This window comes from Pteropus medius, unplaced genomic scaffold, assembly GCF_902729225.1.
Source record: "Pteropus medius unplaced genomic scaffold, Ma_sr-lr_union100, whole genome shotgun sequence".
NCBI lineage: Eukaryota > Metazoa > Chordata > Mammalia > Chiroptera > Pteropodidae > Pteropus > Pteropus medius.
In genome coordinates this window covers 21,766,476-21,781,893 of record NW_024354500.1, presented here as the reverse complement: position 1 = coordinate 21,781,893, position 15,418 = coordinate 21,766,476, and the positions used below count along the sequence as shown (strand labels likewise).

Genomic DNA, 15,418 nt, shown 5'->3' with positions numbered 1-15,418 from the left:
TTGTTTTAATTTTTTAAATGATTTAAGATGTTATTTAATAGTCATAGTATTTGATGACTGGTGAGAATTTTAGGTCCTCTGTGTTTTTATAATCTATGTAATGATTTATAAGATAGTCCAGGTATTTTTTTTTCCCTAGTAAAAGATGAGGCTTAATAGCTTTCAATATAAAATTTGATATCATTCATATCAAACATCAGAATCACAATGATGTAACAAAAAACATTATTGGGGATTTCTTTCTGATGGGGGGAATCACTTCCCATTTAGATACTTTTTTTTTTTCCACTTCAAATGAGTCTCCACAGCATCTTTAAATAGGCAGACTTGAACTTGTATAGACACTGAGCTTTCTATACCATTTGAACTTGAAGCTTTCAAGATTACTCTTGTTAGTCTGCCACTTCTGGTTAGAACTGGAGCAATAGCTTCTTCAGTTATTTCCATCTAGAATAATGATGTAAGAATAAATCGATCATACTGAATACTGGATATTCATACTCAGTTCTGCCACTTGTATAATTTTCTTTTTAATTAGGGAAGAGGGTAGTGAATGGTTAGGATAAAGCTTTGAGGTTAAGAAAAAGACATACTCAATATCTAGCTCTGCAATTTACTACCTGTGTGTATGTCTTTGAGCATGTTACTTAATCTTTCTGCAGCTAATTCTTCTTACCTGTAAAATAGGATAATAACTCTTGCCTCATAGTAGAACACATGGAATATAATATGTATAAAGCATTTATTAATATATCTAGCAAATAGCAAGCACTCCCTCAACAAATGCTGGCTATCGTTATGAGTGAAATGAGGAAGCCAAGCCAGACAGGTTGTTTTCAAAGGACCCTGACTTCTACCAAGCAAGCTTCCATGATTTCACCATCAATGACATTGAGGTCAGAAAAAGAGATGAGACCATCAGCATGAGTAATGTTCAAGGTTTATTAAATTTACATTTAATATTTTTTCTCACTTAATTGTTTTATATGTAATATCCAGTTTGATTCACATAGCTCTTTGTAAGAGATAACTTAGGTTTAGGAGAAATGACAACATTGTCACATTATGAATTTAGAAATTATCCATTTTGATCTATGTGTTAATTTTAAAACCTGTATTTCTAAAAATATGATAAAAATTACATCTGTTTCTCTGGCAAAACTGAGTCAAGTAGTGTTTTCTGGTTTCAAGGCCACTGCTGGAGAAATAAAAATGTTGTTAAAAGCAGAATACTGGTTACTGTCCAAAGCAGAAAAGAACAATAAACAAACTAATGAATCTAGGTTTAAAATTTTTTTAATCTATATTATAAAATGCTATTTTAGCATAAGTGTATAGAGATTCAAATTTGCTCTCTATTCAAGTGTTACTGAAGGAAATTTTTTAGAAGACTTGAGTGTTTGAAGCTAATTTACTTCACAGAGAAAGCAGTGAAGACAGTAATAAGGATTTCAGTGATGAACCAGCATTAACTATAACCAGCATTAAGTATAACCAGCATTAACTAAAGAAACATTGAGCAGAAAGCTAATTGATTAACTTAACAGTTGATCTCCCTCATTGTAAATATTGACCATTTCGGGTTTTCTGAAAATACATATATATTAAGCATTTCTTTTGAAATGTGCCTCATCCTATTTTTTCTATTTTTAATCAGTTATTAGAAACTGCCAAGCATATATTTATGCTCAATAAATATTTATAAATGAATGAGTGAATTAATATTTAATTATACAATTGCTTGACAAGTTTTATAATACCCAACTGTATTAAATTTTTCTAATATATGAAATATATTTACCAAGGGGGAATTTATTATAAATATCAACACATCTTATATAAAATTATAATTGGAAAGAATGAAAATAAGATAAAACAGCATGTATCTTTTTAGAACATCTCGAAGAGAATATTTTATTTTCTCTTTTGCAGCAGTGGAATTTTCTTATCTACTATGTATTTTAAACTGCTTTACCTTATCTACCTGAAATGAAGGAGACTACTATACCAGGATCTTATAAAAATCTCATGAGATTTTTCCAAAGGGAGGGGCAAAAAATTTTTTCCAGAGAATGTTTTATAGTACTAAAACAAACCAATCAATCAGACCAAAAAAAAATTTTTTAAGAAGAGAAAATTGGGACAGGAACTAGAATTTAGAGACTTCAAGACCCCACAGTCATGGAGAGAGAAGTGAAGTGACCTGCATTCAGACACTAGTGCTCTAGTGGATACCAGTTACATCTGAACTTATGGGAAATTCAATTTTTCTTTTAACTGTTAGCATTGTGTTTATTTTATAACTGCATAATTTCTCCTATAACAAAGAAATAAGATTTTATTTTTCATTGCAGCAACTAAGTTTAGCATTCGGACTACGTGTTCTTCATATTTGTTAATTTCTATAGTGGCCATGCAAACTAGGAAAAAATATTAGATCTCTCTCTGGGTAACCTATCTTTCCTCTGCTCCATTCACATCTAACAATTCTAATAACAGAATTCCAAAGTTGTCCAACCAGTAAACGTCAAGCATAGTTTTCAACAGCACTAAGGGAAGTATGTGTAGACCTTTTAGTCAGTCTCAAATCACAAAGAGAAATGAACATTTCAAATACTCTTAAAGAAAGCCCATACTTAGTTCAAATTAGTTTTTCAGGGCTAAAATACTGATATTGTGTTTGATTTTTTAGTAATTTTTAGTAATCTTTGGCTTTCCAATCCTATTTCAGAGCCTACAGGCATAGTGTCCTTAAAATTGAGAAAGGTAGCCACATCTGTGTTTGAAACACAAACACCAAATAGCCTATCTTCTATAATAAAGTAATCAATCAATGACGAAGGCTTGCCTTTTAAATTAATATGGTGGGACTTAAGAAGACTGAGGACACACAAATGAATAGTTAGGACAGTGGTGCTCATTCCTGTTTGTTCATCTGAATAATCTATGGAACTTTGAAAAAATACAGGTGCCTGGATCCCATTAAATTAGTTTTTGGAGTTGGGCAGATACATCTGATGTCCAGCCACTATGGAGAATACTGGTCTAGGTACTCATTTTGGAGTAGTTTCAAATACATTGACATGCCCGTTGAGATATTCATGAACTGCAGTGGATAGACTACTGGTTACTTATTATTTTGGAAAGCTCAGATAGATGTGGTTAGTACATATATCCTGGGGTGAATCAGTACAGTGAATGATTTAGTATTATATTCCCTACCCCCACATCAAGCTCTGAAAGCTTGGATTTTTCTCATAGGGTTCACTGATCAATCTACTTAATTGCTTTCAGATTTATTATCCCATCCAAGCACTATTAACAAATGAGTGCACTTGTTTAAGAGACCAGACATACTGAATTACGAGCCTCTTATGATTTTCTCTGTTCTGCCACTTTGATTATACACATGGTGATGTAAGTCCACTATAATATTATTGAGAAAAAAAAAACCTACTGGGCAAACATATTTTAGACATAAACACTATATGGGAATGGATGAGAGAAGTACACCACAGAGAATAATTTCAAGATGCTTTGAATCTTCATTCAAGTAATTTATTTTTGGTTTTTCCTGAGGGGATTATATTTTAATAAACCAGTCGTTTTCAAAGGACTCTTTTCTAAAGCAAAATGTATATAAAGTTTTTCCATGTATTATGACTGCTTCTATGACATAATAAATTGAACTTGAATTATTTGAATTTAAATTTACCTGCAAAATGCTCTAGACTAGACTAGACCATTTAAATACTATTAGTTGGTGTCTATGATGAAATGTGCAGAAAAAAATTTTTTGAACTTAATGATTATGTTAAATGTGTTTATTAAAGCAGAAAACTATCATCCTTTTTATTATCAACTAATTTCATCAAATTTCATCATCCCCTATATTCAGATCATCCTAAAATATGCACGGTACATTGATACTATAAGAAATTTCAAAATACAAATATTTCGAGACAAAGGCTACATCTTCCACAAATGACTGAAGACCTAAAATAAATATCTTCCTATATTGGACTTCTGAGATACGTGTTTACGTTTCAAAAGGTTTTAATTGATAATATGTGCCTTTTGCAAAAGACAAGAAAATCTTTGAAGCTTGGAGTCCTTACTTGTTTGATTTTCAGGGGTCTGAATAAAGGGTTTTCACTGTATGTCTACACAAACACATGCTTATGTTTAACTCAGTGTATTGGGCAACTTTGATCTGTAGACACAAGGGCCATTTATGGTGTAAATTACGAAAATGTGCTTCGCATGCAACAAAGGCCCATATTATTAAAAGGCAAATGTTACAAAAATAATGTGTAGTATAAATGCATCTTTAAAACAACCTAGAACATTCATCTTTGATGAATATACTTTTCTGCATGAAATCGTATTTGAAAGCTAATTTGCAGCAGCAACGTTTTTTTTTGGTGACAATTCAATATTTTGTTCTTTTTGTGGGTGTTCTGTTTGTTTGCAGTCAGATGAGTGAGCCTCATAGCGGTTTGACGCTCAAATGTGCCAAGTGTGGAGTAGTTTCAACAACAGCTTTGTCAGCCACCACCGCCAGTAACGCCATGTTAGTCCTGATCATTTACATCTTCTTGTTACAAATCTTTTACAGTGCATGTGAGAAAATGCTATGATGAAAAAAAAAAAGTTTGCTAATAATAGAGCTAAGAGCATACTTAAATATTTATAATTGGCAACTGTCTTTATAAGTATTGTGGGATTGTCTATAAAAAATTAAATAAAACTGGGAAACGTTACCTGCTTTGTGGTTTCCAAATTAATGGTTTGGTGCCACGTAAAAGAATGCTTTGTTGAATGGGGATTTGGTTTTTGCCTGGGGTGTGATGTGCAGCCTCATAAGGTCGCTTTCTCTGTCTCTTAACAGGGCATCTCTTTGGAGCTCCTGTGTAGTGTTGCCCCTTCTGGCTCTGACATGGATGTCTGCGGTTCTGGCCATGACAGACAAACGCTCCATATTGTTTCAGATACTTTTTGCCGTGTTTGATTCATTGCAAGGCTTTGTGATAGTCATGGTCCACTGCATTCTTCGGAGAGAGGTGAGAAATATGATTCTTGTGAGAGAGAAGAGTGATACCTAGAAGAGTATTTTCCACATTAACAAATATCTTTTATTTTAATATCTTGATCTTCAGATTAAAGCTAGTCTCCTCCAAAGACAATCATTTAGAAGTCAAAGCTAAAACATAGTTTTAAGGCAAAGTTCAAGAGGGTTCCTTGGGCTTTGAAAGTGATAGATTAAAACAGCTGGGATAATGCAAGGGAAAACATAGCCAGAGGTGGCAAGAACAAGAGAGAATAGGTACAAAAAAGGTTATGATGGAGTCATAGATATAGGTAAGTCTGTTAGAAAAACTGGTGGATAGGAGAGTAGGGTGTCATATTTTTTAAAGGTATGGTTCACAAATACAATGCAATGATATTTCTCGAACCCATTCCCTAACTTGTGCTTCTACACACAACATATCCCTATTCCTCATACTTAACTTATTTTTATATAGAAAATGTTGACAATTAATGAAGTTCTTTTGTCTCTATTCTAAGTTGTGGTTAAAGTTACTAAAGATGAGTGGTTTTGATATAATTGTTTATACTCAGAAACTACAAAAAAAATGTATACAGTGGAGCATGATAGGTAATAATTATCCCCAAGCACTATAGGTCTATAATCACAGCATTTTTCACAGGTTTGGTTAAGGTTATTGTCAGCAGTGAGGGAAAGAAGTAATCTTTTTTTAAGTGGAGACAGTAATTTGCACCAAATCCATCCAGAACAGTGATAGATTTCAGACTTGAATTGTTTAGGGATAAAATATTGTTTTCTAACCAGTGCAAAAGTTATTCTGAGTGTTTATAAGCACTGAGTGTTTATGAGTCATTTTAGCATTTACTCTGGAGATGGTGGTGACTAAAACACACAATGACATGGTGCCATGCTAATATTTTTGAGAAAATGGTCTATGCTGTCATTTTGCATTATCTATCTTGTTTGAGAAAACTTTATTATGATGTGCACATTGCAAAAAGACACATGCGTATTTGAGTATACACCACATAGTTTTTACAGTGATGCGTGAAGGTAACGAAAGGTTTTTACCTCATTTGCCAGATGGGGAGAACAATATTTCCAAGCTACTTTAGTATGATGCAAATGTCAGCAATAAACCCACATATGTATTCTAAGAACATATGATGAAAAACAAAAGACAAGAATAATGACTTCGCATTGCAAGGGAAGGATATTTCATCATTTTAAAAATCTGATTTAGTTCACAGTTGCTAAGCCTTATTATTTCCTCTTCACAAATTTTTACCTAGAATATCAGCATTAAAAAATCTCCAAGTATCAAATTCTTTATAAACCAAAGTAAAAGTTAAACAGAAATTGAATAATTTAGGTCTCTGTTCTTCATGTGAAACGGCTTGTGGGTCCTTTATATTAATATTATCTTTAACATGTTTATGTAACAAAATTGTTTAGAGTAGACACATGGTATGTATTTTTGATTGACAGTTAAGAATGAACAGTGTGGGTTTTAAGCAAGATACAAGATATATCCGCATGCAATTTTCTGAAGATGTAATACTTTAAGTGTTAAAGCATCTCTAAGCCTCTCTTTTTCTTTAGAAATAAGCTTTCCAGATAGCCTTAGGCCGTGGTCAAAATATTCAGATTTTAAAGTGACAGAAATTTTGATGGCTTATTATCAGATTTTTGCTGCTTACATGAAGAAAATTATTTGGCACAAAAATTCATTTTCATTAGAACTTTTTTTACACTTGCTAATTGGACTAGTAACTGTCAAAACATGATTTAAAGATAATTAAATCATAGAATAAATGCTTCTGCTAAAATAGATGTCTATAAATATGTTTTCTGTAAAATGGCTATTGGCCCTATAATTGTTGTATTTTCAATGATTAGTCCAAACTGAATAATTTCATAGCTGATAAATTAATAGCAGAATGTCATAACTGTTTTTCATTTCAACCCTAAAATGAAAATTTGCATATCCAATATTCTCACATTGTCCCTTAAAAATACTCTGTAACATTCCTATAAATACACAGAGCAGCTTTCAGTTATAGAGAAGGTTTCTTTCAGAATTCCTCAGAGGAAGTTCTTACTGAAAAACCAAAAGAATCTTGTTTAAATTTTGTGGATTCCAAGGACCACATCATAAGGAGGCCTCACTGAGTTCACAGAAATTCTTCTTGACCTTCTAAATGTATATCACCTGACACTACCCATGGGTCTATCTCGTATTACCTGTGATCACACTGCCCTAACATTAACCACAGCCCAGGGGAACAGAAGCATCATTCCATGTCTCTGGCGTCTCCTATGAACATAACATTCCATAAAAATACACCAAAGCAAAGGACTAAATAGCTAAGCGTAAAGTACTGGGTAATGACTCATATTTATTAATCTACTTGATAATCCTATAGGAGTTCTCATAGTTTTATCTCATCTGTTTTTTTTTTCAAAGTTTTTCTTCACAATTCAAGATATTTTCATATGGATTTCATATAATTCAAGATAATTTCATATGGATTTTTCTTTCTTAAAAGTGTACAAGCAATGTAAGAAATATTTCCTTCAATTTAGAGACTGGATAACAGATAAATGTGTATTTTTGACATACAGTAACATAATTTGTGACATATAGTAACATAATTTGGTTGTTTTTAGTTTTTAATGATTGTTTCAATATAAGTTCAAAAGGCTTTACCCATATTTACTTCTGCAGTCTTCCTGTGAAGGAGGTAGATGTACACAAGAGAGGAATATTGCCTTGCAGTTTAAGAAGGAGAAAAGAAATGAAATACTGTAACTGTGCCATTTTAAATGTGATGTGTATGGGGCTTAATTTAGTTTAAAAGTGCTTTTGTTTTCAGTGGATCCAATTTTATAACCCAAATCATTTCTAGTCAGGAGGGAAGGGAGAAATGATCACTCTGGTACTGTCAACTCAATTATATTTTGCTTTATTAAAAAAAGCAACAAATAGATATTTTGCATAACAATTTGTTGTGACTTCCAGAACTGACATCTCAATAATTACACTTCATAAAACTTGTATTTTTGAAAATACAGTGTCTTCTTCTAGAGCACCTTTGTCTTTTAAATTGCTTTGGTAGATGCCTCAGAAAAAGAAAACAGGCAATAAGAATTTTCTTTTTTTAATTAAACCATCTGATTTATCACAACACATTACTTTCAGTAACCAAACCTAGATCTTGGAAGCTGAGATGTATAATACCGAATAAGACAGAATCTAATAGAACAAATATAGACATTTCCTCCATTAATTGGTCATTTTTTTATTAGAATTCATTTGCATTAAGCACATAACAGCATCTACTATTTACTATTCTCTACATTGCTATGGAAATTCAAACTACACAAGAGTTATGAAATCTTTGAAATAGTTACTGTTGCTAGGAAACCACTTTCTTGGTGCTTGCACATTCTTCTCATCTCTACTGTCCCTGGCTGTGCCTGGCTCTAAGACAATCTTACAGCTTGATGTCAGAGGGGGAAAATAACAAGATTGTGATTCAAAATAAGCTACAATAAACCCTTTCACTAAATGGAAGGGAAAAAGGAAAGTGCTTAACTGGATGATTTTGTTGTATCAGTCTTTGAGGATCCTGTGGCTGTTCTGTAGCGTCAGTAACAGGGCCAAGCTCCTCTTTTCTTCCCCAGCACTGGCAGGAGGTCTAGGCTGCACCAGATGAGGTCCCAGAATCTTCATCCAAACCCATCAAGCAATTTTGTAGCAAAATGCTTAAAATAAACATGAACAGATTTCTCTCTCTCTCTCTCTCTTTCTCTCTTCCTCTCTTCCTCTCTTCCTCTCTTTCTCTCTTCCTCTCTTCCTCTCTTCCTCTCACCCCACTTCCTCTACCTTCCCATTCCCTCCGTCCCTTCCTTCCTTCCCATTTCCCATGTAGTCTTATTAATACCATAGAGTACAGATAAACAAAATGATTTACAGACATGTGACTGTGAATTATAAAACAGACAAGCATCCTTGCCTATCTAATTTAAAACCAATATTCTCCCCCCAAATAAATCTTTTTTTAAAAAAATGAAGCCAATAGCGGGGAAACAATTACATAACAATTTGAAAAGAGGTCATATTGCATATACTATACATAGTTCATATGGAGAGTTGAGTGAATCTCCAAGCTTGACTATTTACAGGGACATTAGGTATGACTCATTACTATGAAAGGGTTTATCTGTGTCCTCCCTTAATGAGACATAGGCAAGGCTTTCCGCTGGTCTTTGAAGATGAAGCGGGTAGGTAGATAGGAGACTAGAACTCAACAGGCCCTCAGGGAAAAGTGGGGTTAGAAGATTAAGAAAGCGAAAGTAAAGTAGATGAAGATGGAAGGAGGCTACTGGCTATAAGCTTTCCACAGAGTGAAGGTTATGGTGAAGAGCAGAGAGTTGATCCTTCTCTGGCTCAACCTGGGGCACCTGGAGGCATAAAGCAAGTGATGTGATCCTGACACTAGCGTGATTTCTTTTTTTTTTTTTTAATGGTTGTGACTGCGGCACTAAGAAAGACAATACTGATGACATTTGAGGGCAGAGCGTTGATTAAGTGATGTTTTAGACCTTTCTTGTTTGGGGATTTAGTGGCCATGGTGAGAGGCCACTGTGAGTGGTGTCATGAAGAAAGTTCAGTAGGTTTTAAAGAGTAAGTGAGTGGCCCAGGGTGGGAGGGTTATGGTACTCATCCTAACATTTCTAACTTGTTCAGGAGAGTCGTATATGGACAAGGATTTAAGGAAGAATGGAGTGAATTGCTAAGAACTTTGTTTTTCAGGCTGAATTGAAGGGTCAAAAAATGCATTTAATATTTTGTTTTATTTTTAATAAAATATGATGTGTATCTGGAAATGGGAGAATGACTACAGTTACCACAACAAAGCTGGATTTTATCAGAACAGAGAGTAAGGATTGCAGAGACTGCCTTTAAATGGGGACACAGGGATGACACAGGCAAGGCTGATATTTCTAGTTACCTTTCCCAGAAACCACCAACCTCCCCTCATCCAACAGTCATCCCATTTCTTAAGTGGAGTAGGCTTTCCTGACTTGACCATAAGGGCAATTAGATCATGAATATTTGCATCAGTCTTAATCTGCACATGTAGTTCCTTAAATCCATGCAGAGGCTTAAGAGCTTAACAAGAGCACGAAATCAGATGACATTAGTGAACAAATTAGGATGGCATTAGTGAACAAACTGAGACACACAGTTCATGACAGATATTGGCAAAGTCTGACATGTCTACCAGGTAGCGTCCAACCGGGGCTTGCTATTATCCCAAATTCTGAGTACCTGGCCACTTGGACAAGCAAATCTCCTCTCGTTCGTTCTCCTTTCAGATCCGTAGGGTCCCACCTTGCAGTATTGATAAACTGGTGACAGGAAGTTAAATATGTCTGGAATAAAGGTTAAAAACATAAGAAATAAGAGGTCACAAATTAGTTTTTTATTTTTTGCCCTGAAGTGAATGGCATGAGGCTAAAATGAAATATCTTCTGTGAAGGCACAGGTGGTGGTGGCTGGCATATAACTTCCCTTTCCTTTTATTCTCATTTCTTCCTTTTCTCAAACGCTGTTACATTTTTTCAGATCATATATGAGAAATGTCATCTGGGGAAGCTTATGTGACCCCCAAACTGATACAAAAACGATAAAAGCTAGAACAATTTTGAGATTAGGCAAAAGAATCTTTAATTGTTAGAGGAGTCCAATAGGAAGTCATTAGGATTTAATTTGGGACTGAAGTCCATTTTGTTCCTTCAGTACATATCAAATGACAAACCATTTTTTATTTCCTTTGCTATCAGAGAAGTCAGGTAATATTTTAATAATGTGAAGTCATTCATGTTGCTTATGTCAATTAGCATAATACACATGAAATGGAGAACAATCTTACTTGTTAACTTAATGATTAAGTTATATGAAATTTAATATGGTTAAAAAGAATTAAGCCATTTGTTCAAATATGAATCAAGAGAAACAACAGTAGAGATCAGATTCATAAAAAAAAAAAAAAAATACGGGACACATAAAAAACTCCTTTTCCCTCCAGTAGCAATCTCAAGTAATTTCAAGAATGTAACTTTATTTCTCTGCTTAAAATGATCTTCAGAATAACTGGAGGTAAAACTATCTTCTTAAAAGGTGAAGATTTGGGGTCTGAGCTGCTTGATAGCTAAATACAGAGCCCATTTCAAACAGCGCAGCTTTTTCCTGTGAGGTTTCTCTCAACGGCAACGCTGCCAAGTATCGCTCAGTGCTCTTCCCCAGCAATTTCTAAATCTGGCACAGGCTTTCAGAGTGACACTCTGCCAAGCTGCCTTCAGAGTGAGGACCAACCGAGAAGTCCTCAGCTTGCTGCTGTGGAGCTAACTGAATCACTCTCCCTGTGGGAGAGAGACAGGAGCGAGACACACTCCTGCAAACCTTTTTGAACTTGTGTCTCATCCAGGAATCCATCCATAATAAAAGGGTTTGTAGCTTTTTCAGGAATTTTTAGAGCAGCCCCCAGCAGGAAGTGGTAAGGATAACTTCTGTGATGTCTCCTTTAGATACTTGCAGAAAACCTTGATAGCTTATGTTTTTCACCTCACCTTATTTTTGAAGATATTTCTGGTCTTTCCTTTTTTTTCATTTCAGAACATGACATCAGATTTCCTTGAAGTCCCTTAAATATTCCAAGGCTATGTACATATCGTTTTTTTGCTTTTTAACCCTGATAGTTTTTAACCCTCAGTCTGATTGTCAATTAAGATGAAAGACCTATCACAGAATTTTATAAAGAGAGGAAATTTTGAACTCTAGATTTTAACTGTGCCATAATTTGTTAAATAATTATTCTACATAGGTTTATTTAAAAATTGTATTCGCTAGTCTAACAAGTTTCAAAAACAATACTATTGCAAGAATTCAGTTATAATTTTAATATCCAAAAATAAAATTTAAATTGCTACCTAAAATAAGTGACTTGTTCTTCACAAATAGTAAGTCAGCTTAAGGAGCTTAAATAATAAACATTTTAATCTTCTAAAAATTACTTTTCTTCAGTCTTAATCACAAGGCAAGAAAGACACCAAGATTCCAGCACTGTAAATATGACTATTGGCACAGAAGATTTTAATTGCTGGATGACATAGCCAGTTCTAACCTCTCTCTTGTTTGTTTGTTTTTATACTCCTTGTCTGGAATTAAGGTCCTTATAGACTTGCTTTTTAAAAATTCCAGTTGTTCTCCATCAATGCAATTCACGTTGATTCACCAAAGATGCTCTGGTTTTTTGATAGAAAATTCAGTTATCAAAATGTTTTTAAATAGCCGGAGATAGACTTTCCAGGTACTATCTTGCCTGAAACACTCTTTTCTGTGAGAAAGAAATAGCAGCGTGAAATATAGTCTAATCATTTTCCTTCCCTGACAGTGTTGGACAAATATTCAAGGCTAACTCATCTAGATTGTCTGAATGCATTTTTAAGATTTTTTAAAAATCAAACAAAGCATTTAGAATAATTGGAATTTCTCCTGCAAATCTGTCTGAATCAGAAGTAACAGAAGCACTAAAAGTGTCAGAGAATATAATGCTTAAATTATGACACTTATATAATCATTAAAGTGACCTGGAGTTTACTAGAGAATTTTTATGCTTTTCTGTTTTATATTTCCTCTAAATGACATTGACCAATTCACAATATTGATATCATTCTCCAGTGTACAATTGCCCTTAATCCATCGTCATATTTGGGAGTTTGAAGTATTGATTGATTGTGTGTGTGCATATATGTGTCTGTTATAAAAAAAAAAGTTAGATCTATATTTCCTTCAGGCTATCAGATAGTGGATTTTGAAGAGAAACATATAGAAATTGTTTTGTATATTTTATTGTTAGACAAAAAGATCCTCAACAGCTATACTCTGAAGGTCTGCAAAGAGCGGCTACCAAGTGCCACCTTTGGTTAATTAGAAATAGATTTGAAAAAATCTTCATGTGACAAGCTCTTGAAAGGCAGCATTTCTAACATATTATTTATTTTCCTTTATAAATTATGCTTCTTTAACACTTGTCTCAGGGCACAAACAGAAAATTAGCATGTACCTATTTTTTGACACTGGTTCTTAGAATTTGTTTTCTAAAAACAGACATACTTTCATAGTGGTTACCCTCAATGCAGATTTCTTCGTAACAGAAACAGTGGTTATCTGGAAAACACTAGACTCATGACCAATTTTTGATTATTAATATGTCACTTTACCTAAAAGGAGGAGCCCCAAAGCTTTCACGTTTAAAGAATCTAACTTTTTCCAGGTTGTGTCCCCTTCAAGGGAGAAGCAGAATATTTAGTTCTAAATATTTATCCAGTTCCTCAGGAAAAGATTATCAGACTAGATTTCATTGAACCTGTACTTTTAATGATGTGTTTGAAAGAATAAATAAGAGATCACCTTGTTTATTTATATGAGGCAACTCCTCATTCTTTTTTTCTAGGAAATCCTAAATTTAGAAATATTAGAAAGAGAATGGAAGAGAGGGCAGAATCCATCTCCTGCTTTCTTAATTCACACCTATAGTGGTCACATCACCAGGACTAGAACCTGAGGTGGAGAAATGCAGGTGGACAAAGATCTCATGACTGAGCTGGTTAGCCAAGACCCTGTGGTGGTCACTAAACTTCACTTTCCATATTTTTCAATTTGGAAAAGAGACGGCTAATGGCTTATGATGTAGGTAAGAGGAGCCGAAAACAACAGGCTCCATTTTTTGTTTGTTTGTTTGTTTTCTGGCCAATACAAATGCTATACACATCTCACAACAAAACAGTGGTAGGATATTTTATATCAATACTTTTCAAAAGTAAAGATCATTATGTGTTTCCCTTGGCAGTCTCTACAATGGTTCTTCAGCAAAATAGGGGAAATGAAAATCTTTGCTTTGTTTTATAATCCAGTAAAACAGATTTGAACTATAAGGATAATGTCAATAATGTGAAATCAGAAAAACAAAATATTAGTAAAATGACCTTGCCATTAACTGGGATAAGAAGCTACTTGTGATGATGTCTATCAACAGCTTGTTAGGAATCTAATGAACCGCAGGAAGTAGAAGGGACATGCTGTTGCAGAGACATCCTGTGATCAGAACAACTATGGATTGTGTGTTTGTTTTTCATTCATCTACTCATGTTTATTCACTTGTTTAATAAAAGATTTGTCAGATGTTTGTTCTTTACTCAGAATCCAATTGTGAATGGATATTACTGAAATTTGGCTCTAAGTGACCTCCTCCCCCCACCCACAAGTCGATCAACCTGAAACAGAGCCATCTTTATTATCTTTTTGTTTTATCGTGTTTTGTTTTTACATCAGGGCACATTATACTTGAAGGGAGACAAGAAATAGTCTTCCCAATTGGATCTCTTATGTGAGACATGAAAGGAAAATCCCAAATCAATTTTAGTCGAAAGATCATTGAGTAATCTCATTTTTCACAATGTTTAAAGCTGTTATAAAGATTATGCCATACCAAATAGTAAATCCCACTTGAAAGACACACATATTGTTTGTAGAAATAAATCTGCCCTCTGGCAAGAATTATTACTGTTGAGTCAGACATAGTCATTTTGATAGTTAAGGAGTTCCCAGTACTTCCCTCTGTAGATTGTGGTAAGTGATAAATTTCTTTGGCATAGAGCAAAGTTGAGATACGCTGATATTTGTATTAGGAAGTAAACAAAATGGGTATTAGATCATGAAAACAATAATAACTGCTTTTTCAGTCGATGGCCAATGAACACATTATCTGGTCATTTCCAAGAGAGAAGAAAATTTATGTTGGTCATTTTTTCTTCACAGGTTCAAGATGCATTCAGGTGCCGATTGAGAAACTGTCAAGATCCAATCAATGCTGATTCTTCAAGTTCTTTTCCTAATGGGCATGCTCAAATCATGGTGAGCTTTCATTTTCCCTCTGATTGTTGATTGAATCATAATTTCTCAAAAAAACAAATGTTCTTTTTAGTAAAACAGCATCAGAGTCCCATTTTGAGTGACTGGCTTTAGTTCATTAAGAGACTTAGAACTCTGATACCAGATAACTGTTCTGTCTGGATTGCTTAGGAGTCCAGGAGCTATGATTGGTGTGTTGAGGGTGTGGTTTCTGTGCAACACCAGAGAATATTTTCATCCTTGCACAGAATTAGGAATAACTATTTCTCCACAGGATCATGTTTGTTCGCAGATCAGAACACTGTGGGCCTGCATGTCTACTCTTAAAGCAATGGTTCTCAGCCTTGGTTACACATCAGAATCAGAATCCATACTCCAGACCAATG

At 34.2% G+C, this 15,418-nt stretch overlaps 1 protein-coding gene across 7 annotated transcripts in view; it reads left to right on the top strand.

Moving 5' to 3' along the window:
- Positions 1–15,418, top strand: part of ADGRB3 (adhesion G protein-coupled receptor B3) — a 654,835-nt gene that overhangs the window by 607,142 nt on the left and 32,275 nt on the right. For 6 of the 7 annotated variants that reach the window (XM_039852889.1, XM_039852886.1, XM_039852892.1 and 3 more), the window contains 3 exons: positions 4,475–4,573; positions 4,892–5,063; positions 14,940–15,035. In XM_039852889.1, the coding sequence (XP_039708823.1) occupies positions 4,475–4,573; positions 4,892–5,063; positions 14,940–15,035 (367 nt within the window). The remainder of the gene's footprint in view (positions 1–4,474; positions 4,574–4,891; positions 5,064–14,939; positions 15,036–15,418) is intronic. The other variant, XM_039852891.1, reaches the window with a different exon arrangement.